General features: G+C 43.4%; 1 protein-coding gene across 3 annotated transcripts in view; it reads right to left on the minus strand.

Moving 5' to 3' along the window:
- Positions 1-22,987, minus strand: part of XYLT1 (xylosyltransferase 1) — a 177,157-nt gene that overhangs the window by 119,872 nt on the left and 34,298 nt on the right. For 2 of the 3 annotated variants that reach the window (XM_071444154.1, XM_071444153.1), the window contains exon 2: positions 12,543-12,581. The exons of the other annotated variant lie outside the window; for it this stretch is intronic. In XM_071444154.1, the coding sequence (XP_071300255.1) occupies positions 12,543-12,581 (39 nt within the window). The remainder of the gene's footprint in view (positions 1-12,542; positions 12,582-22,987) is intronic. 3 annotated transcript variants of the gene reach the window in all.

Genomic DNA, 22,987 nt, shown 5'->3' on the forward strand with positions numbered 1-22,987 from the left:
TGTTAGTCTCTGGTAACACATAAAATAAGTTTATACTGGAGAAGTAGCTTTCATATTTTTCTCTGAAATTACAAGTTTGTTCTCAATCCCTGAGATGATATCTCATGCTTAAATGAAATTTTGGCAAAGAAAAGCAAAGCACTTTACAGCTATCCTTCTCCATCTAGTACCATTATGTCTTTATATACCTGTGTAAAAGCAAGCTATGCAAATTTTCCTAAAAATAATGATGCTAGTGTAATTGTTCTTTCTAGGCTATGTTCCAAAACCAATTTTAAACTTGAAAAAACCATGAAAGTGGGATAGCTAGAAAAAAAATACTTTTTTTTTTTTTTACTTAATAATAAATGCTTGAAAGGATCACAGCATTTTATAAGGTCATATGTAACACCAGCTATGACACCACAGTAATGCATTATTCAGTGCCAGCAAAGAATATAAATCCTTGTAATGTACATGGGTGAAATGTGGTTTAATTCTTATTATCCTTTGGCTTTGACTCAAAGTTCCTGCTGAGCATTATAATGTTTAGATGATGCAAATTCCCTGAGATGCTTTAATTAAAGCTGCAATGTAAGACTTTGCCTCTGGCTGTTGGTCACAGTACCTGGCACTTCCATTTCCAGAGGTAGAACTCACCAGGCTCCAGTGCCCAGCCTGAGCTCAGGCCCCAGTGAAATGGGCATTTCTGGTGCTGCTCAGGCTGGGGCACACATTCTGTCTTTGCTACTGCAAGGCTGAGGTTTAGCAGAGAAATATGACAACTAGGAGACTGAGAAAATAAAATTCCTGCTCCAACCTCTCCTTTTTTAACAAGGAATTTCTCCAGGGGACTACATGGATGTTTAAGAAGTTTGCAGCACACATGCTACTTCTCAACAGCATTTGCACTGTGCTCCAAACACTGGTAAAGAAAAGACTTGTGGGATCTGTATTACCTGGTGACTGTCATGATTCTCTCCAGCTCAGCAGCAGGGCAAACCCCTGAACCTCCAGGACCTCTCTGCTGTGTGCATGCACAACACAGCACTGGGCTTGAGGAGCATCTTCTGCCCACCTTTTATGAAAATATCAAAAGACATGGTTTTGTTTTGAAGTGAAAAACCACCTCAGATCTCTAAACCCTACAATTGCCAAGAAAAGCTTTTCCTGCTCAGCTCTATGGACTCATTCACAGGCAAGGACAGCTGGATGCCTTCAAGCAGTCTGGTAAACACCCTTCAGCATTTTTAGGAATTTCACTCTGTCTCTGCACAGCACTTGCACTCCTGTGATTGTGACCAGCCTAATGGATCCTTCTCTCCTATTGAATGCTGAAGCAGGCATTTTAAATGCAGTTGTTCACATTTGTTGACTCAAAGGGCACACATCCTGGAAATTCACCTCCTTTCAGCATCACTGCCAATAAATAATTAAAAAGCCTATTAAGACAGCAAAAGGCAATTCACTGAAATTATAAGCAAATATTTTTGCATCAGGGCCCAGACTTGGGGAAACACTTAAACAGCACCTTCAATCCAAAGCAAGTAAGCATTCCCATTGATGCAACTGCCTGACTTGCAAGTCTTGTGTTTTACTGAGTAAGAGCTATTACTCAGCTCTGCAAATTACTTTCTCTTGTAGAAACATACAGTTATTCAAGATTTCAAAATATCTAGCAAAAACAACAGTTTCATAAGTAGAAAGACAAGTCTGATTTCAGCCTAAGTCCTATAATTTTGAATCTGGATAGAAAAAGCAAATAGTACTGACAGAATTTAACCTCCACTGTATTTTTTCAGACATCAAAATACTTATTCAGATACACACAATATCACAAAGGCAGACAATAATGGAAATAAGGACATCAAGAAAGTGTTCTACTGCAGGCAGCATATTTGCAAACATTACTGGAACAGAATTAACTGCCACGGAGGGAACACAGACATTAGGCACAAGGAATCTCAGTTTGAAAAACATTCAGAAAATGGGACACATCAAACTAAAAGTTAAATTCTAATTAAGAACATGAAACCTAGGAGGAAAAGCATATGCTGTCAGAGCCGCAGCAGTTACATCAGGAGGTGACAAGGGAGGGAAATCTGAAGAGAAACAGGGATACTTAGAGAAATGGCAAACAGAGAAGTGAAAAACCCTCTTTTGGGAACAGAGCATCTCTGCCAGACAGCACATGTGGCTGGCAGCACACCTTGGAAGACAGGCAAGCCCTGCTGACCCTCTATAGCTTGAATTTCCCAGGGTGACCTTCCCCAGCTTCCTAATTCTGCATTTTCATGACCAGCAGAGATGATGGGCACGAGGGGCAGGAGAGGGTTTGATGATCCCAATGAAAACTAAAATTACCAGCTGGGACACCACTGGTCTTTGACTCACTGCAATGCCCACTCTCCCACTCAACAAATGGACAAATGCCATTTTCTGAATTATGCCAATATTTGGATTGGTGTTGGATGGAGCACAGAGGCTCAGACAGCTGTTTCAGGAGCATTTGCAAGGAAATTATGCTTTTGAAAATACACAACCTATTCCTGGAGTTGAACAGATTAGCTCAAGATGTAGGACTATCTACTGTAGAAAGTAATTTAAACTAAAACAGAGCAAGAATTCACCTTGGACCAACAATTTTTGATTAACTTCCTTTGCTGGCAAGCTCAGTGTAAACTAGGCACTATGCCAAAGCCTCCCAATCCACTCTGGAGCAAATGCAATTTGAAATGCTGCTCTCATCTTTTAACAGCATGGACTCCAGGGTGAATTTTCAGGTAATGGTCAGAAGTGGCACAGACCTATGGATCAGTCATGATACTGGCACTTTGTGTAACAATAAATCAAAACAGGTCTTTACTAACTTCCTTCACTGCACAGTAAATGAACAGCTCCCAAACTGGTGTGTGCATCATGGCCTGCAAGGAAAATTTTGCTATTTCTGTGCTGGAACCACAATTCACCAAAACTGCCAATGTTTAATTCAAGCTAGAACAGTGGGAAATTTATATCAAATATATTTTAAAATATAGTAATACCCAGAGACACAATCTCAAAATGTCTTTAACATGAGAGAGATCTGCACACCCCTGGATTCACAGGCACAACACCAGCTCCACCAACTCTGCAGAAGCTGCTTGGCATTTTGCTGTGACTTCTGCAGCATCCTCCAGGCCACGGACACAACCTGGATTTCCACCCTCTGGCACCACAAGAAACAGATACATGCCAGAAACCTGTTTGTCATGGAGATGGAAGCCAGTCACTTCATCAAATCTGCAGTCTACTCACACACATCTGTGCACAGCTCCTCATGGTCACTACTGCTGAATATGAACCCCAAGAGGAGTTTCATTTGAGTTTTAGCTTCTCTGAAGCTTTTGGGCTTCCCAAGTCCATCAGTTTGCCTCAGGCCAGCTGGAGCCACGCTGGGATTTGCAGCCTTCCTGCAGGAAAGCCAGAGGAGCTCTGCCCAGCAAACATGCACCCACTGCAGCCACACAGACCTCCCAGCTGCAGCTGGGGCAGCTCCTCCTGCACAGCACAACCCGCATCTCTCAGGGACCTTTTAAATAAAACATGCTGAACTAAATCATTTCCTTATGAATGGCCAAGTTTTTGTGTGCTAGATCTCCCACACAAACACCAATTCACTGACAGGAGCAGCACTGGCACATCATCAGCACTTTCTGTGCCAGGCTACCCAACCACCACAGGACCAGGAGAGCCAGAAAGGGACTCCTGCACTGGGGGGCACAAGAAATCTGGGGCAGGGACCTGTGCATGTTTAAACTTAGGCTCCTCTTTAAATCAGAATTTAAAGAAGAGATAAAAAAAACATGAACAGTTTTATGTGTGTGAGTTTTGAAAGGCTGGGCTATAAAGAACACAAAGCTATTCAACAAGAGAAAAAAATGAATGTGAAGAATATGTCAGTTTGATGACTAAAATAAAAAGGTAATGACCCCCATTTGCACAACATTTCTTGTTTTCATAGGCAAAAGAACAATCAGCACACCTTGAGAAAAGGTTACCAAAAGGCTGACTTGGCGCCTCATGTGTTATTTAAACTGACTTTTGCTTTTTTGCCCTTAAAAAAACCAACAAACCAGCTATTAGCCAAGGTAACTTTTTGACCTTTGCAAGACACTATGTTCAGCTAGAAGTACGGTGATAACAGTGCCAACACAAGTTCAAAGCTGAGCTGCCAGAGGTGCTCTGTAAGCAGCCATCAAACATCGCCTGTTTCCTGCTTACTAAGAAACCAAACACTGTTGAAGACCACAACCAAATTAGCATCTAGATAAATTGTAAATAATTAACTTAGTGTCATTTTATAGACAGTAAGTGCTTGCTCTTCTAATATCATGATTTAATTATCAGCATTTATTAAAAATATTTTGTTTGCTGTACGTAAACGCAAACATTAGAAGACAGTCAAAAGCAATTAGAAATGTAGGTAACATTTACTACAGAGGAAAAAGCACAATTAAATGCTAAAAGACACAGGAACAAAGAAATAATAATAATTCTTTCAGGTTCCCGGGGAGTCATAGAATAACATGTGTAATAAATTGTATTATGCATAAGCAGCAAGATGAAAACTGCTTCAGGTTTACAAATGTTTTACAGCTGACTCTCTAAGTAGAGCAAAGAGCTCATCAAACCTCTTGTAGCAAAACCTTTCTTGGAAGCTCCACTTCAAGTTTGGCCTTACAAATGACTAACCCACTACCAATGGCAGCCCCTGGCCCTTGCTACCCAACAGAAGCCACCACCAAAGGCTCCCCCAGTCTTAAAACTGCTGATTTTTTCCTCCAGTTGAGCAGCACATTTGAAGTCCTGCAACAAGGGGCAGGGAACTGACCTGTCCTGCAAGGGACAGCATGGCTTGCACTCTGCAAAGTCTCAGTGGCACTTGTGGGGCACAGGGCAGTGTGGCCAGGCCACTCTGGGATGCAGCCACAGAGGGGCTGTGCCATCCCAGCCTAAGGAGAGGGCTCCTCTGGGGCTCCCACTTCTCAGACAAGAGCTCCCCACCAGAGAAAACTACAGAAGAAACCCTGGCAGGGTGGTGTGTTTGGTTTTGTTTTGCTCTGAGGATACAAGCAATGCTTTGGCTTTGAATGCCCAACACCAGAGAGGCACACTCTGCTCTGCCCCAGGCTGTGCTGGTGTGAGAGGCATGACTCTCCCAGCCTTGGTATTTTTGCTGCATGACAGATTTTGCTAATCCTGTTCTGAGGCTGACAGCTCTCTACACACACACAATGCACTGAGCTCAGGCAGCAATGCAGGCTCTGGCTGGAGCTGTGAAAGGCAAGCCTCAAATTCAGATGCTCTGTCAATTACTGGACACAGCTTCCAAGAGCTCACAGAGCCTTATCTAATGCATGGCTTGCTGTGGCTGGAAACACAGCTGATAGAGGAGGGCAAGGCTGCCTGTGTGACTGATGGGATGGCTCACAGCCAGGGCTGTCCCTGTCATCACCACTGGGATGCCACAAGAAGGTGCTGGAGGGGAGGGGGAGCAGCTGGTGCATGTGGGACATGCCCTTTCCACTGCAAAAATCACCTGTTTGGCCTGGGCCAGCACAAGAGTTTCAGTCATGGAAAGGACATTGAACCACACATTTCCCAACAGTACTAACAAGGGGCCACACCAGCAAGTCACAATTTTGTTTTTTTTTTTCCTGAAGAGGAAATACAGGGAGTATTTCAAGTAACCCAAGATTATTAGCTTCCATCCTTCATTTCCCATGGAAACATGTTTTCAGACAAATTCTATCACAAATGTCCAGCTACCAGCTTTGGGAGTTACAACTGACAGATTGCCCACTGCCTCAGCATCCTCATCAACTGTGCCAATAAACACTGTTGTAAGGCAAAACAATCAAACATTTGTGTTTTTTCTTTTAAATCTTGCTTTGGCTTCAGCACTACAGCCCATCCAGTTGCAGCCATTTTTCCAATCAGAAGCCAGAACACAGAAGCAGGTAACACAGAGCTCAGCATCTCCGTGGGATTTACCAGCTACTGATGGACTTTTAGTGGGCCTACAGCCCAGTTAATTCCTCCCTGAGTGATACTGGGGAGCTCTGACAGTGAGCCAGACTCTGGGACTGCACAGCCACATCAACAGGGCTGTAAAATGAGGCAGAGGAGGAGGAAGGTGAATGTGAAAAATGCCCCTGTGATCTGTGCAGCAGCCCAGGCAGGTGAGCAAAAGGATCTTCCACACAACTCATCCACTGCTGTGCACTGGGAGCAAGAGCCCCAGGACTCCAGGGAGGGGCAATACAGGAACAGACACAAGTCCCAGTGTGTTACACAAAAATGGGCACAGCTACTTCAAAACTGCCCTGCTACTACAAAATTACTGTAACTAGATCTGCATGTAAAACACAGCTGTGCACGTCTATATTTATCCAATTATTATCTGATTGTTTCTAAGACATTCTTGGTGCATTTTTATTTTCTGTGCTGTACTTCTCCATCCCACTAATAGAATTAACACTTCAAATCACTTTGCTATGCAAAAGCTATTTATGCCACTGAGGTCTATTCCCAGCATAACCTGAGGAAAATTGCAGGAGTGTGTGTGGGGAAAAAAGCAGCATCACAAAAGCCTTTTCAGTTGTGTTCAGCTGTAGCTATTACAGAAAATGAAATAGAACACAAACAGACCCCACGTTTCAGTATCATTTCAAACCAACCCCAAAGTAAAATGCATCCCAGAGAGTTTTCAAGAAATGCTGTGCAGAAAACAGAGGGTAACATGAACCAGGTCACCTGCACACAGCTTTCTGTCCTGCCTGCTGCACAACCTTCACCCTGGCAAGCCAACTCACATTCTCCTCACTGCTCACTGGGTGCCTGTGACTCAGCATGCTCTGCAATGCCAGCCTGGCAGGGGATGAATGGACCCACCCAGCACAGCACTGGAAAATAATAGGTGAGTTCTTGTTTTGATGTTCTGACAGCAAGTGACACACAGGAAAAAGGAGGCAGCACTAAAATCCTTTACAGCCCTCACTTCAACATTGCAACTGCCAGAAATACATATTGTATTTGCAACCAGTGAGATATGAAGTACCTCTTTATTCCTAGATATATTTATCAGAACAACTCTTACATTTATTTCACTCAAAGAAATGAAACAGATACCCGAGCCTTTAATTAGTCTCCAAATATTTTTGTTAGTACAACTATTTGTTATGAGCAAAGATGTGCCTTAGAGCTTTATTTAAGCAATTAGCCAGACCTCATGCTATCAAATATGAATATTTTATGTTTTATCTCCAAAACCATTACTCGGAAAAAAAATCAAGATTTTTCCTATTCTGTGATGTCATTTGAAGTGCAGAGTGTAACAGCACAGAATAGCTTTACAGTACAGCAGAATCAGAATGACACATTTGGTTCTGAGAGCAATTGATTATAATTAACATAATTTAAATACTTTATAATTAACATATCTTCCCTTTTGCCAATTTGCCCTATACAATAAAAACAGACAAGGACAAAACTCCATTTCCTTTCCTCCACCAAACGTAGCTATAGCTGCTAAGCATTTTGAATGCAGAACAAATTAAAAGGGTACTGCTGGGAAAGATCACAATTTCCCTAATTTTTTAAAATCATACCTTGGAAGCATAAGACTTTGGTACGTGCATTGCTAAAAATATTCATAATTAAAGACAACTGCATAAGAACAGCTCATGTTCCTGAAGCTTCATCACGCTTGAATGGACTTAGGGACAATTAAAACTTGCTCATTTGTAGAAAAGACAAGTATGTTTTATCAAATAAGCATATAGAAGGGGCAGACAAGCCACTGGACAGCTCAGGAATGCTTCTGGGAACAAAAAGAAATCCAACCCAGAGCTGACATGCAGAGAACACAAGCTGTAGTTCAGGCTTAATTAAATGAGAGCAAGGATGCATAGCAAGCTGTGGCTGCAGAGTTCAGGTAAGAACAGAAAATACCCTCCTGTCCATCCCAGAAGTTCCCTTCTGCATGTGCTGGCTCTGGGAACTTCGCCCAGGCTGCAGCTCTCACAGAGGAAATTTCATTCTCAGCCCTGTCCATGGGACAGCTTTTACAAGCACCAAGCAGACTGAAAACATGCTGAAAATATCAAACAGCCTGCAAAGAACAAGAGAAAGGAATCCCATTATTACAAGCACCCAAGTCACTGTGAGCTGACAGGTCCTTTTTTTTATTACATAAATTAGAAAGCTTTATGTAAGCCTTTTTTTTTTTTAACTTGATTTTTAAAGAGGTTTCATATAAAATTCAAGCTTCCCAGCATTGGAAGAAGGTTTCCAACACTCAGTGTGTAGCCTTTTCATGCAAGAGACTGTTGCAAAGAACTCCAGTGGCCTTCAATGCCAGACTTCTCAGCTTGTTCATAGGTGCGAGTTCAAAGCCATTAAGAGTTTCCATTCTGCATCCATGGCTGAATCCCATACAAGGACTGTAGGTAACAAAAGTTACACAGTGTGTGCAGGAGAATTTGAAACCTCCCAAAATACTGCATGAGATCGTACCTCAGCATCTTCAATGCAAATAATACCCAGTTAGTGCTGCAGGCAATTTTCCACCTGTACCCAAAAGGGACCCACTCAGCAGATACATTTGAAGATGTATTCTCCTTATAATACCTAAACTCTTTCCTGTGTGATTTAACAATGGGGATATTTCTAGCCACTGTGTTTTGGGGCTTATCTTTGCCAAAATCAGTGTATCTGATTATTAGAGAACAGCAGCTCAGCAATTTGATTGCAGTGCATGCTTCTATGGGGACTGCTTTATCAAGATTTCAGTGGGAAGCTCATGAATTCTACTTGTATTTTCATGTTCCTCAGCAGGAAGGAAAACATGCTGTTTCCTCTTCATTTTGACAGCTGAGTGCAAAATCCTCAATTACCGTGTGCACTGTCACCACCAGAAATTGCAGAACTTTCCCCATTGGCCATGTCCCCTTAGGTCAGCTCTTTCCTTGCCTTGGCAGGTCATGGACTGCCATGGATCCCTCCTCACTCCCCAAACTAAAGCTTTGGAAGAAAAATATTTACCTGCATTCTGAAAAGCAATTACCCTGGAAGTTTCCTTTATCTTCACAACAGGATTTTACTAAAGACTCGATGCTTCTGGTGTTACCAATCACAATTATCTTGTCACAAAAACTGCAAGACATTCTTTTTCTACAGGCTCCAAGCTTCCTGGATTCATGTGGTTTTTGCACTAATATTTACTAAAACTGAAAAAAATCCCCAGGTTTCTAACACATGAGGTAACAAAAAAAAATCAAAGTAGTTCCAAGAGGCACAAAACCATCACACAGCTTGTAACAGGCACAAAGCCCCAGCTTTGGAAGGACAGCAACCACCACCTTTGTAACCCAGAGACAATCACAAACTCCAAGGGAATGGAAAACCAGGCCAAAATGTATCTCTGGGCTAACTGCTGCTAAAGCTGTCCCATTTGGCTCCTGCTATTTCTGTGAAATGGAAGATGGGAAGTGCAAAATGGAAAGAGCCACAATCTCATTAATGGAGATAACATCCGAAATTGTGAGAAAAGGAGTCACAAACAGTCACAACTGCTTCAGATGTAATGTATAAACATCTAAGCTGCTGAAAACAGCTTCCATTCTCTTTTTGTTTGCTTCATCCCAGAGTTTGCTCAGTTTCTCTTTGTGTGTTAGTGCAGGCAAACAAGCCTGAGCCCTTCAAAAGAATCCTGATGTGACCTTATCAAACACCTCAGGGCTCTCTGGATTTGGCATTAGCCCACAGTGAGATTTAGAGATAGGAAATGGGAGGCTTGTTTTCAAATGGTTTTTTTTTCCAATTAAGGCCAAGTTTCTGGGTTTTACCCTAGATGAGAATCATCTGCAACATACTGCAAATAAATTTGCCATTCCCTTGAACAGAAGTGATTAAGTAGTTGTTAATCTCTTGCACCAAATTTATAAATTACATTATTCATGCTTTTTACACACCATTTAACATGAGAAAAGCTGAAGAATAGTTATTTGTGAGCTATATAATCACACTTGGGGGAAAGAAAATGAAACCAGGAAAAATAGAAACTTACCTGACTGTATCAAGTTGTGACACACTGTCCCAGCACAGGTAGGTATAAATGAATCACACTGATCCCCACTATATTATTTGATTAGCACAAGTAGTGTGATTTGGCAGGTCCAATTTGAACAAACTGCTTTGATAAGCCTCTACAAGAGAGAACATGAGGGAATTGTGCATCTTTTTCTTGGAAAAATATCAGGGAGAACACTTGCTTAGCTCTCAAGTCAATACTTCCCTCTCTTCATTTGCACACAAACCAAAATATGTCTTTATATGGGAGTTCAAAGAGATCTGCTGAAGCTGAGCACACTGAAGAGCACCCACTCTCTCTTCAGAAAGCCACTTGCAGCCATACCTGTAAATTTTCAACAGCTGTATGGCTGATTGAAAGACCAGGGAAAGGAGGGGAAATTATATGAAAAATTCATGAGAAGGCCTCCAGAACACAGCATGGTTTGGGAATGTCAACATTCAAAATACCAACCAAACCAAGGCGAGACAGGAAACCAGAAGGCAGTGGAGAAAAACTCTCAAATGAGCTGATTCATGCCAAGGCTGTGCAGGAAACCACCCAGCAGAGAAGCTGCTCACCAGTCCATTCAAATGAATGCAGTGCAATGCTCTGCTCCCATCTGCCCCCAGAGAAAAAGAGGAGAATAAAGCATGCAGGAAACTTCTGCAAATTTGGAGATTCTTTACTAACCATAGGAGCTAACATCCTGTTCAAGCCTGTAAAATGTTAAAGCTGCTGATGTTATTCTTCTCAAAGTGCTTTTTCAGAGCAGAGAAATCAGAGACACTTTTAGCTAAGACTGCTAATTTCTTAGTCAGGATGTAAACCATCAACTTCCACTGTTAATCTGAATTGTTTTTGAGGTAAAGAGAAATACATCCCTAGAAACCAAAGCTGCACCCTGACCTTCAGCTGAGAAGGTCCTCCAGATGCACTTCTGCCTCTCACAGAGAGACAGTCTGATCCCTCCCCACTCCAGACACCTTCTGCTCTCAGCTCCTGCATGTCCCCCAGTCTACAACACTTTGGCACACAAGTGCATTGCCTGTAAGAAGTTTTGACTCTCCTCATCTATTTCAACATCAGAAGAAATCAGCTTTCTACAGAAAATGGCTTCAAAAGCAGACGTGGCTTTCAGTAACACTGCCAGAAATACCAATATGTAGGAGGATACACTTAATTTCTACCTTTATTATTCACTAAATAATGCATCTCTGCCTTCCCTGACCCCAAAAATATTAAGGTCCCTTGGAAATACAGAAACTTTGGGACTGGCACTCTTGCTGGGAGTCTTAGCAAGCAGCTAAGGGACCTGAAGAGGGAATGCCATGCAGGTCAGAGAGGATGCAGGCTGCAGGGCAGGGTAAGGAAGAGGTCTATTGGGGCTAAAGGCACCCCTCAGCCATAATTCATAGCAGCTGGAGCTGATGAACTTATCACTTCCTTCTCCTCCAAATGAAAAGTTCTCTTGCTCACATTCACATGCGCATTCTCCCCTAGCACCTTCACTAACACAAACTTGTGTTCTTACACTATTTCAAGTCAGCAATAATGTAAGTCTTCATTATTACTGTGCATTTCTAGTTCAACAGCATGCACAGATCAGTACTTTATGACATACACTGTGTTTTGATACCACTTTCTAATGCCACTGTGTTTAACAAATTCTGTGTGATCCTTCCTTGTCAGTTTTGACTCACGAGGACTTGGCTCTGAAGTGAGGTCCATAAAATAGATATAGTAGGCTTGTTGAAACAAATAACAAAACAGTCAAAAGCTTTCTCCAGAGAAAGGCGAGCAGAAGACAAAGGTAGAAATATTTATGCAGTCACTCAGGGGCATTGGAAATGTGTTCTGAATAAACACTCATCTTCAGTATGCAAGTTCCATAGCCCTTGCTGTCTCCCAAAGATCAGCAAGAATGGAAATCAATGATGCTGCCTTGTTAGAAAACACAAATCAAAGCATCAGTGACTTTGTAAAATCCCTTCTGTCATTTTGACCTTCTGGTGCCAGGCAGCTCCACAGATTCATTACCTTTCATTGTAATGTCTGAAGAAAAAATCAGCAGCACAAGTGTTTGAGAGCAACACCAGCAGCAGGAATTGGAAAAAGGCTGGGAAGCAGAATACACAAACAGAAATGAGAACACCATGAAAGGATGCTCACTCTGCCTTGTGTCCTCTCTTCCAGCACACCCAAGTCAATTCTGCTGCTCTGCAGCTTCACACCAGGTCCTTCCTCATCCTCTGCACCTGCTGCTTCCTGTCAGGAAGCTGCTTCTGCCCTTGCCCAGCCAGTCATGTCAGGAGCTACTGCTACACCTGCACCCTCTGCAGGGACACCCCCAGCAGCAAACACCATGAAGGTGGTGGGCAACACCAGCCCAGCCCTCTCCTTCAGAGAATCTCTTGTCAGAAAGAAGTGGGGTGGGGGTGGTACTAACCTGAGTCTCCAAGCTGGTGTAGGGACTAGGAGGTTCAATCTACAAAGAGAGCAGACAGAAACAGCCATTACTCTGGAATAGTGGAAAAGAAGGTGTTCTGAGCTGTTATTGGTCCAAAGTAGTGATATCAGGAACAAACACACCTGCTTGAAGCAGGATGCAGGATTATTTTTTCATTTTTAACATTTACCACTTTTCCTGACATCTGGAAATCACACAGAACTCACAGAATCTCTACAATATTTGGATGACAAAAGAAGTTGCAGTAACAGGAGTATACCAGAGGGCCATGTGCAGGCCCTGACATCTTTGATTTGATTCTCTTTTACAATTCTTTGATTACAGCTGACTGGTTTTACATCAGACTAATATTTGACTGGTGCTCCTGTAGTTTTAAGGCATTAAGACCTTTTCAGAAAGTTGAACAAGACTTGATGGTGAAAGAGTTGGCCACATCCTTGACAAAATTTTTCCTCTCAACAGCTGCAGTTAGCTGTGGCTATTTTGTTTTCCATTACATTTCTTCCTAATTAAAGCTTCACTCCAGTTCTGCACATTATAATGCAAGTGCACTGTACATTTTTTGCAGTCTGGCATCTTCCTTGGTGTCAAAATCTGAACTGTTGGCTTAGCTTGGCGAGAGGATTCAAACCTCATTAAAGAACTTCTAAACACAAAAGCACAAAATCGTCTATTTAGCCTGTTAATTAAAAGGTTAGCAAGAGATAACATCCCTGTAGGAAACTCCATCATTAGTGTTCTGGGATTAGCTCTCAAGCAAAATCTTTAAAAGCACATCCTTTAAAGTATAAGGAACATTTAAAACCTCAGTCCTGCTGGTCCAGGTATTACTCTGCAAGGTCTTGCTCTCCACATCCTGTTTAATTGGAAAGCCTAACAGAGCGGAACCAGGTCAATGGTGCTTCTCTCAAATCCATCACATCTGTCTCAGTTAGACACTTTTAGTTTAGAAAATTCTTGTCTATCAGATTATTGGGCTCCTGAGACTAATTTTGAAGTTGAAGCCATTGTGATTCTCACTTTGGCTAAATCACAGAACGGGGAAAAAAAAAGTGGGCTTCCTCCAAGAAACTATATATCCCTTTTACTTTTAATTATGCCTATAAAGCAGCTTTTAACAATCAGTATAAATATACTAAAGGAAAAACAAGCTATGAACCCAGGAAAAAAAAAGTTTAAGGAGGAAATTGGCCCTGAAAGCCTTGACACACCTTTCCTCCACTCAGCAAGCCATGGGTCAGGCAGCACAGTGTGCACAGGTGAAAAAGCCCATTATTGCCTCTGTCACACTGCTAACTCTAAACAGGCTGATGAGAGGTTACATTTAACACCAGAGCTCCATGATGACACAGATGGAGTAGATATTATCTGACAACGGGCCAAACGACACCAAGAGTGGAAGGAAACTGAGAAACCTCAAGGAAATTCAAATATCATGTCATCAGCTAAGCCAGAGGAGGAAAGAAATCATCTGAAGGTGAGAGATGAGGTGAGAGGACTTGTGTCCTTGGACTGCCTTACTCTAAAACAAATGAGGGCAACACTCACAGAGACTTAGCTGGGATAAACTCATCCATTTTGCAGCTGGACTCTTAAGCAATGCTAGTTTGGTCACAACACTGTCCTCCATTGTGCCACTCACATTTATATCATAACAGGAGGATCACAACACTAGCAGGTGCGTGGGGCAGACAGAATACTAAGTGTGTTTAAATACAAAAAGCAAAATACTGCTGTAACAAAGCACAGCTCAGCTGCACAGGCTCCCCTTTGGGAGATCATCTGGATTTTCTCAGTCGGTGCCAATTTGACTACAGACAAAAGCTTTTTCAACATGCACTGTTCACTTCCAAATGACAGTATTTCCATAAGAGGAAGTAGCTACTGTATGTATAAAACATCCTGGAAAGATTAGGGGATTCCTGCAAGAGATAAGGCTTCAGACTATTTAAAAGCTAGACAAGCTCAGTCCAATATTTCCTGAATAGAACGGATTTCTTATGTTAATTACTAATTTCCAAAGCTTCCTGGCCAATGAAAGCTGTAAATATAAACCAGGTTTTGAATGGCATTATTTCACCATGCATCAGCATGGGCCTGTGATCCACAGTTTTTCCTGTTTATTTCCTCCCTCATTTGGCTGCGGTGAGTGGTATTCACTTGTGCAGTCACCATTGTGCAGCATTGCAAGGGAGATTGTTTTGCCCCATCATTAGAACAAACAACACTCAAATGCCACATTCACTTACACATTATCTGAGAAAAAGCTTGGCTTTTATGGGCAAAAGTATGAACAATCCAGGTTAACTCCTTGCCCAGCTCATATTGTTTTGCACAATTGCTAGAGATGGTAATAGGGAAAAACCCCAAACGTTTCTCTCAACTGCAGTTCAATGCCCAACACTGCTGCCTCTCAGCCTGCACTCCACTGACTGTGGAACAAAGGGATGTGGCTGGGTTGTCTCTGGATGCCACCTCTGCCCTGCACAGAGGTTTTCTTTCACTCTGTTCTCAGCTGCCCACTCCACCTGTGCAGTTACAGGTACACTCAGGACAGCTCTTGGATCTGAGGGTCCCCAAAACACAACTGCAGAGAATACATCCCAATTCTCCTCTTGAAGCAAGGAAAGGATAAGGAATAATAAGGAAATTGAGTAATAATAAGGGATAAGGAAACTGAGGAGGACGAAGAAGGTGGGAGGACATAAATACAGTCAAATTTGATTTTCAACAGCAAAAATTAGTTTTAAAATTCAAGCCCAAAGTCAGAAACACTTTGACTTATTGCAGGAAGAGGCATGTTCTTAGAATCAGCTGCCTAATGCCAAATAAATGTCGTATTTTGGTAAATCCCAGAGCTCTCCTCCAGCTCCTGTGCACGGCCTGATGCACAGTTATAGATGACAGTATGCCCAGGAATAGCCCACATGTGAGGGATGAGGGTACCACAGTTCTTTTTTAAAGGTAGAACCTCTGTGCTTTGTCCAACCTGCCTGCCCTCATTGATTATTAGCTGCTAATGAAAGGCAAGAGAGCAAATTATCATACAGAAACACTCAGGAAAAACAGAATAACTGGCACCATTCCAGGCAAAGTTTTAGTTGGTCTGTGTATGTTCCACTTTAATTCTAGCAGGTTTTAGCAGCCTGACACAGAACCACAAGAGCTGTGACAACTAAACCCCAGGGACAACAGCAATCATCCCATCTGAAATTTCAGCCTGCCATTTTTCAAGTGCTGTGAATCATTAATCTCCAGTGCTTGTGATCAGATGAAATCTGTAGTGGGATTGGAGTGTAAACACTATGGCAGTGCTGTATAAACAGCCTGACACATTGATCACCTCTAAAGACTGATCAGGGTAAGATTCTGTTTACTACTGAAAGGTGACACTGAGAGCAGCAGCTCAGCTCTGGGGTTTGGCCACTGTGTCTTTCATAATGGGTTCATGTCTCACTCCCATAAAGGAAATAGACATGTTTTCAAATACTTTGCAACTTTCCCAAAACAAAACAAAACTAAAAGATAGGAAGGGTTGGAGGAACTGAGGTACAGACAAATAAACCAAGTATTCCAAAGTCATGTGGGAAATATGAGAGAAACCTGCAAAGTCTAGGACCTTGACCACAAGACATGCCTCTCCCCCATGCCACAAAAGATATTTTCCAGCAGTTTCAAGAGACACCAGGTTTGACTATGGTGACTCTATCTTCTAATCACACATGACCTCAGCCTGAGTGTAGGAAAGCCCAGGGCTCAGACTCCAAGTGCTGCTGGCTGCACTGGAGCTGTTCCTGCAGACAAACCTCCTGCTCCCTGCTCCTCCCATCACTCTGGACTGCTCACCTTTGGTACCAGTGCAGCTCTGTTCAGCTTTGCTGAGTGGGGCAGAAACTCCAAAGGATTTTTTACACTTGATGAGCAGTTTTCACTCATTGCTAATCACTTCTCTGCATCCCTGGAGTCAGCATGGATCTCTGTGTGGCTTGACACAAGGCAATGGCCCCAGCAGCAGTGCCAGTCACAGGTGCCCTTACCCCAGAACCTCAGCTCTTGCACTGCAGGATTCCAGGTTTTGTGCAGCTGGACCCTGAGACACACAGGAGAACTGGCTTGTAAAGTTCTTTTTTAGTTTTATTGATTAGTTCTATGTCACTTTACAGCTGAATTAGTTCTTTCAGTCAGCTCATGCCACTAGGCAAAGAGAGCTGTGCTGGTGCAGCAGAGGTGGCCAGCAGAGGCAGAAGCAGGAAGAACCAGCAGCTAGGACAGGGTAAGAAGGCAAGTAGCAATAACAAATGCCAGCACCAACAGCAAATACTTCTTCCCATGAAACCACAGGTTCAGACAAAAATACAAGATATTCACCTAGAAGTGACATTTCACATGTTCTCTCCAATTGCTCTGCAGCCTACAAGGTAGAGCCAGGGAACAGCAGCTCCCTGTGTGGGCAGTGCTGTTTTTACAATTTGCAGTTGAGGATTACAGCTATCCCAGGGCACTGTCACTTGGTCTCTTCTGCTGACTCATTTTATGACCCAGAGGTTTGTTAGCCTGCCAGCCTGGGGTTTTTATCCTACACTCCAATGTGGCTCAAAACCTTTGTACATTCACAGAAATGAAAAGTAAAACAAGACAACAGGATTTGGAGTGACTGCCTGGAGTGCCATTTCCCTGAGTTTCTGCCACCTCTCCCCTAGTGAGGGGGAGCACAAGCCAGGGAACCTCCCACACACCCTGAGGATGGTGGTGACACGAGTGCCCTGGAGCAGCACCAGGGCACCAAGGCAGGAGCTTCCCTGCAGACACGTCCCTGCACTGAAACCCAGCCTCTAATTACAGGAAGTGTTCAGTAACCTTAATTGTAACCCTTGGCTACAAGTCACATTAACAGCTGCCTCTGCAGCACCAGCCATCTCACATGCTGACTTATTTGGGGAAGAGTGACTTCCCAGCAGTGCCAGTCCTGCCAGCTGGGGCACGAGCTGCAGGGCAGGGTACAGGAAATCCTGCATCACCCAGAAAATGGTCTTGCACAGCTGACTTTCATCACACTGCCCACCAGCAGAAGCTGCACCAACGTCTGCAAAGAGTGAGCATTTCCAGGGTGGTCTGAGTGGAGTGCAGTGACAAGATGTGGCTGTGGAACAACCCCAGCCAGAGGTGCTGGGTGGTGCTGCAGCTCCTGTGAGCTCTCAGGCCACCAGAGTGTGCAGGGGCTGCTCCAAAGCACCGAGCTGCCCTCACTGCCAACAGCCTCAGTGGTGCACAGCTTAACCAACCTGCTCTTCAGCACCAACATGAGCCCACATGGCTTCTGCCAGCCCTTAATTTTGACAAATGAACTGTTTGTGTGGCCAAATTGCACAACTGATCCTAACTAAACACAAACCACTGGGTGAAAATGTATTTACTCAAGATCATTTTCTCAACTAGTTTGCTGAGAAGGTGCAAAGAATTGGAGGGCATGTTAATCCAGGACACCACCAAAATTTAAGATGAAGATCAGCTCTATAAAAGCTCTATACTCTTGGGTAACACCCCTGAGTATAAAACATAGTCTCTAGACATTCAAAACACTTCCACACATACAGGGCTACCACTCCACCACCTCTCCTCCCCTGTCTATCCCAACTCTGGTTATTTTGCCACCAGAAACTACTGCAGCCTTTGGCACAAACTGTTCTAATCCTTGGCTAGTAAAATAAATCTTCAAAGCCAAAAATCTGAGGGTCTGTGTCTTCTCCCAAATGAACAATCACATGCTTATCCAGCAGTGGAAGAGCAGGTCAGTCAAATCTAAGACCTGCTAGTTCCTTGCTTTTCAGTAAAGATAAAACTCTTCTCTTGTCTGCAGGAATTGCACAGAAGACTGTAGTCATCTACAGAACCTGAACTGCAGCAACACCTATTACTCCTTAGCTTACAATAACAGTCAGTGCCCAGAAATAGCCCAGCACTCCCTAATACCTCCATAAAAACCATTACCCAAAATAAATCCATAGCATCCTACTGAACATTTAAGCCACACACTGAATCTTCTGTCTATTACTGTTCCAGTTACAAATGAAGCTGGAATTATTCCTGTCTTTGGTGTCTTTTACCACCTGGAAAGTATCTGCTGCAGCCAGCTCAGCACAGAGCTGTGAACATAGCCAGGGCCAGCAACTGCAGCTCACTGATAGCAGAGGGAGTTTCCCCAGATGCCTGTAAAATATGCCTGGCCACTGAGATGCTGCTGTCCCAGCACTGCTGTGACATTTTGGCTATGCCAGCTCCCCAGGCCAGACACGCTGTCTCACAGGTACAAGCGACAGACAGTTAATGTTTTCACTTATTAACTCCAGGCACACTTATCTTTCAGCCCTGACACCTCAATACAGCACAGCTGCTCCAACACCACTTTCCAAATCTGTGCTTAAGAATGATAGATCTGACCAGCTCACAGCAAGGGTCAACTGTCCTGCTTTCCTTAATAATTTATTAAGAGCTGGCAGGAGCCACAGCTTTGCTGCACTGTTCAGTTGTTCTAACAAACTGCACCGTTGGTTTCAGGTGGCAAAGGAATTTCAGCATGAAATGCAAATGTGTAAAAAGGCAAGGAACACTAATCTAATGGATCAATATAAGTGGGTTGCTTAGAGATGGCAAAGTGCACCGGATGCTGCTGACAAAGATCTTTTTCCCCATGCCCCAGCTCATCTCTGAAAGTCCCACACGCCCTCGCTGCTGTGAACCACAGCTTCATGCCCACTTCCCCAGCAGATGCTGCTTGGGAAGCCTCCAAGAGGGCACCCCAGGAGGTACTGCCTGGGCTTGATTTTGAGTGTAATTACACTCATGGATGTGGGTTATTTGTAGTTCTAGTGATGGAAAGGAAAAAAGTAAAAGAAAAAAATGACACATGTCCTTATGCAACATTTTAATAGAGCTGGAGGAGTCTATATTTATAGAGTAACCAAGTGTCTTAAACAGCTACATAAAAAGCAAATGGAAGGAGACACTAATTCACTTGAGAGTAGAAGCATTGCATTTATAGGGGAAAAAATGTCCTGTCTGACAACCATTCCAGTCAGCATCTGTTATGAGAACAATCTGCCTGAATATTATCTGACACAGGACACGGTGTATAAAATCAGCAAGAAGACCCTGACCAAATTTAAAGATCAGGCTCATTTCAAGTTTCCAGACAAGTAAGTTGCCAGAAGCAAATTAAAGCCTGCACAGTAAGGAACATGTTCCAAAGTTAAAGGAGCAGCTGAAAAGAACAGGGCAGGGCCAGTTTCAAAGCCGAGGGGGGCTGTGAACAGAAATCAGCCAGTCAGCACAGGGGCTGCACGCTGCACTTGGAGCTATCACAGGTAATCGAGCTGGAAATCCACATCAAAGCACTTGGAAAAAGAGAGAGACACGGTGGTGGGCCAGCTTAAGTGGTGTTGGCATCACCCCAATAACAACAACAACAAAAAGAAAGCACATTTTCACCAGATTTGGCACTGCACACAGAAAAAGACACCCCTGCAGTCCCTGCTCTCAAAGCAGAGCAAAGCACGGCTGCTCAGTGACAGCCACACTGGGGAGTCACCAAACTCTGCTGTGAGCAGCAGCTCCAGGTCTGAACCCTCCTGAACCACCCAGAGCCCTCCCAGAGAGGGGCAGAGCCTGGCACAGAGCTGGGGTCCTGCCCTGAGCCTTTCCATCCTGCTATTCTCATGAGAAGGATCTTTCAAAAGAATAAACTGAGGACACCAAGAGGCTGGGAACACAGCCCTGGGTCTGTCTTGGGGGAAAGGGAAAGGCAAGGGAAAATCAGCTTTAAGAGAATCCAGTTAAAAGTCTTGAGGGTAATAGAACGAGAAACAGCCCATATAGCTTCATACAGAATAAAGCCTGCCAGACAAATTTAATTGCTTTATTTGTTCTTTGATAGAGTTAGAGATCAGTGGATGAAAGGAACACAGAGGAGGTCATATTTCCCGGATTTCAGGACAGCACATGTGTCTCATGAAATCCTAATTGAAAAATTAATTCAAAAAGACTTGGGAAGGGGCAAGCACAGTACTGGAATTGAGAACTGGCTGCAGGACTGTAAACAAATGATAATGATAAATGGCACTGTATTGAGCTGAGGGGAGGTCATATTGAACAAATTCATTAATGACCTGGAACGAGGATTAAAGAGCACGCCAACAAAATCTGATGATTGCATTAAAGCTCGATTGTGTCTGACGGGTGCAAGGCTGCTGGAAGGTGAGGGGGACACGTCCAGCACCAGGATCCTGCTCCCAGATCCTTGGCAGGCAGGGCTGGCATGCTGCAGCCACAGCAGCCTGTCACCATCACCCTCACAGCCCTGCACATCTCCTTCCCTGCTGGCCACCCTGAAGTCAACAGCATTTCCTGCTGCCCAAGAGCCAAACGGGATGTGTGGCACAACACAGCCCTTGGCACACGTCAGGAATGCAGGAGTGCACTGACAAGAGGAAGGCTGAGACCTCCCAGTGCAACACAGCCAGGAAAAGAAAATCCCACCACTAAAAATAACACAAATGCCTTAAATCCCACCAAGTTGTGTTTTCATGATCTCCCTGATACAGCTTAAAAAATTGTGGGGTTATGGATTAAAGTCCCTGATAAATCCATTTAGGACCAGACACTTCCTCTGCATGAACTTACTACACTCCAATCTTTATGACAGGGGAGGAGAAAATTAAAGAAACAAACAAACAAAAACCCCTAACCCAAAACAACAGATATGACCAAAAAAATCCTGACCCAACAAACAACGTTTTGAAAAGTTTGAATGAAACTTTTAACAACAGAATTTGGTAACATTGATCTTTAAAGGATGAAATACATAATTTACTTTTTTTTAAGTACAGCAGCTGATTTTCAGCTTGGGCAGTATTGAGGGTTTAGCACTAGACTTTGAGTTTTATCAATAAGCTACAGGAAAAGATAAAGAATATGCAGGTAGAACAGCAGTTTTGGCTCCCTTCTGCAGTTTTCATGCCAGAACTAAAACATATTTTTCCCAAATAACAGAACCTATCCATCATTTTTATTATCAGCCTGGATGCAGATCCAAGTTTCATCACTTGGTAAGTTAGAAAAGCTCTCATTAGCATCTGTGTGTGTAGGGAGCCCATAAGAACACCTCATTAACTCATTAAAGAGGATTCTCACAGAGATTAGCTTAGTCAATCCTTCATTTAGCTACCAATCCATTCATGTGATGCTATTAAGCCCCTCATAAACAGCCAAGTGCTCAGTAATACACTGTAGGAGCTCAGGTTTGAACCCTACCCTGGTGCACACTGCTCTGGACTTGTGCTGCACCACCATGGAAATCACTGCAGCCCCAAAGGATCATTTATTTCCAAATGATGAGTGGAGCCAACATGTTGGACTAAGATGGGACACAATAACAGTACCCAAACCCCACGATTTCAAACCGTTCTTAAGCAAACCTTACTCCACATCACACATTTGATGACATGACAAGAAACATGCACAGGCAAAAGAAAGGGCTGCAGTATTGCAGTGCAAAGCAACTGCTGCTCATTGCCTGAGTGGGGAAGCAGTCAGTGAGGAACCTCTCACCTCCATCCCTAATTTCCAGGTTTTTCTTCTTTTCCTTCCCTCTAACCCCTCTTCCATGCATCATTGCTGTCACACCATCTGCAGCCTATTTTCAATAAGCCACCTCTGCATAACCAGCACATCTGCCTCTGCCAAGAGAGGCTCCCTCTCTCTTCTGGAACAGGCTTCCAGCACTGCTTTGGCTCACTACAGCCACAATGATGACAGAGAGGCAAAATCTGCCACTTGCACACATCAGACAGGTATTGTGTGTTGGTAAACAGCAATTGTCATCCAGATGGCCCTACAGCAGCTTCATTTTGCACTGGCCTTCAGATGGCACAGTGACAACTGCTCATGTAAGAACATGAACATGAGTCCTTTGATTCCTGCCAAAGCATCTCCATTCCCTGCACTGCAGTCAGTGCTGCCTCCACACTGGGAGGTGTCAGAGGATTTCAGCCCATCTAAATTCATATCTTTAATATAGATGCACAATTTTATTTTCAAGCTGAATAATTCAAAGAACATTAAATCACTCCCATCTGCTTCAATGAAACAGATTTGTAAGATCCTAATTAGTTTGTGTGTCCACAGTAGCCTTATGATCAAGAGCACTGGCTTGGTTTTGTCTGTGGCTGTGAATAAAAGGCCCCACAACTCTTCACTGCAGCTCAGATTCATCTCACAAACATTCAGCTCAGACCTAGCAACTGCTCTGTCACATCCAATCCACTTTGGAAAACATAAAATAATCTCTGTTACTGGAGGATAAACATGGCAGCTTGCAGGATGTGCAGGGGGGGCAGAGCTGCCTGCCTGACCCCAGGCAGCTGCCTGGG

This window comes from Agelaius tricolor, unplaced genomic scaffold (assembly GCF_023055355.1).
Source record: "Agelaius tricolor isolate 1412-34295 unplaced genomic scaffold, bAgeTri1.0.p SCAF_19, whole genome shotgun sequence".
NCBI classification, from domain to species: Eukaryota; Metazoa; Chordata; class Aves; order Passeriformes; family Icteridae; genus Agelaius; species Agelaius tricolor.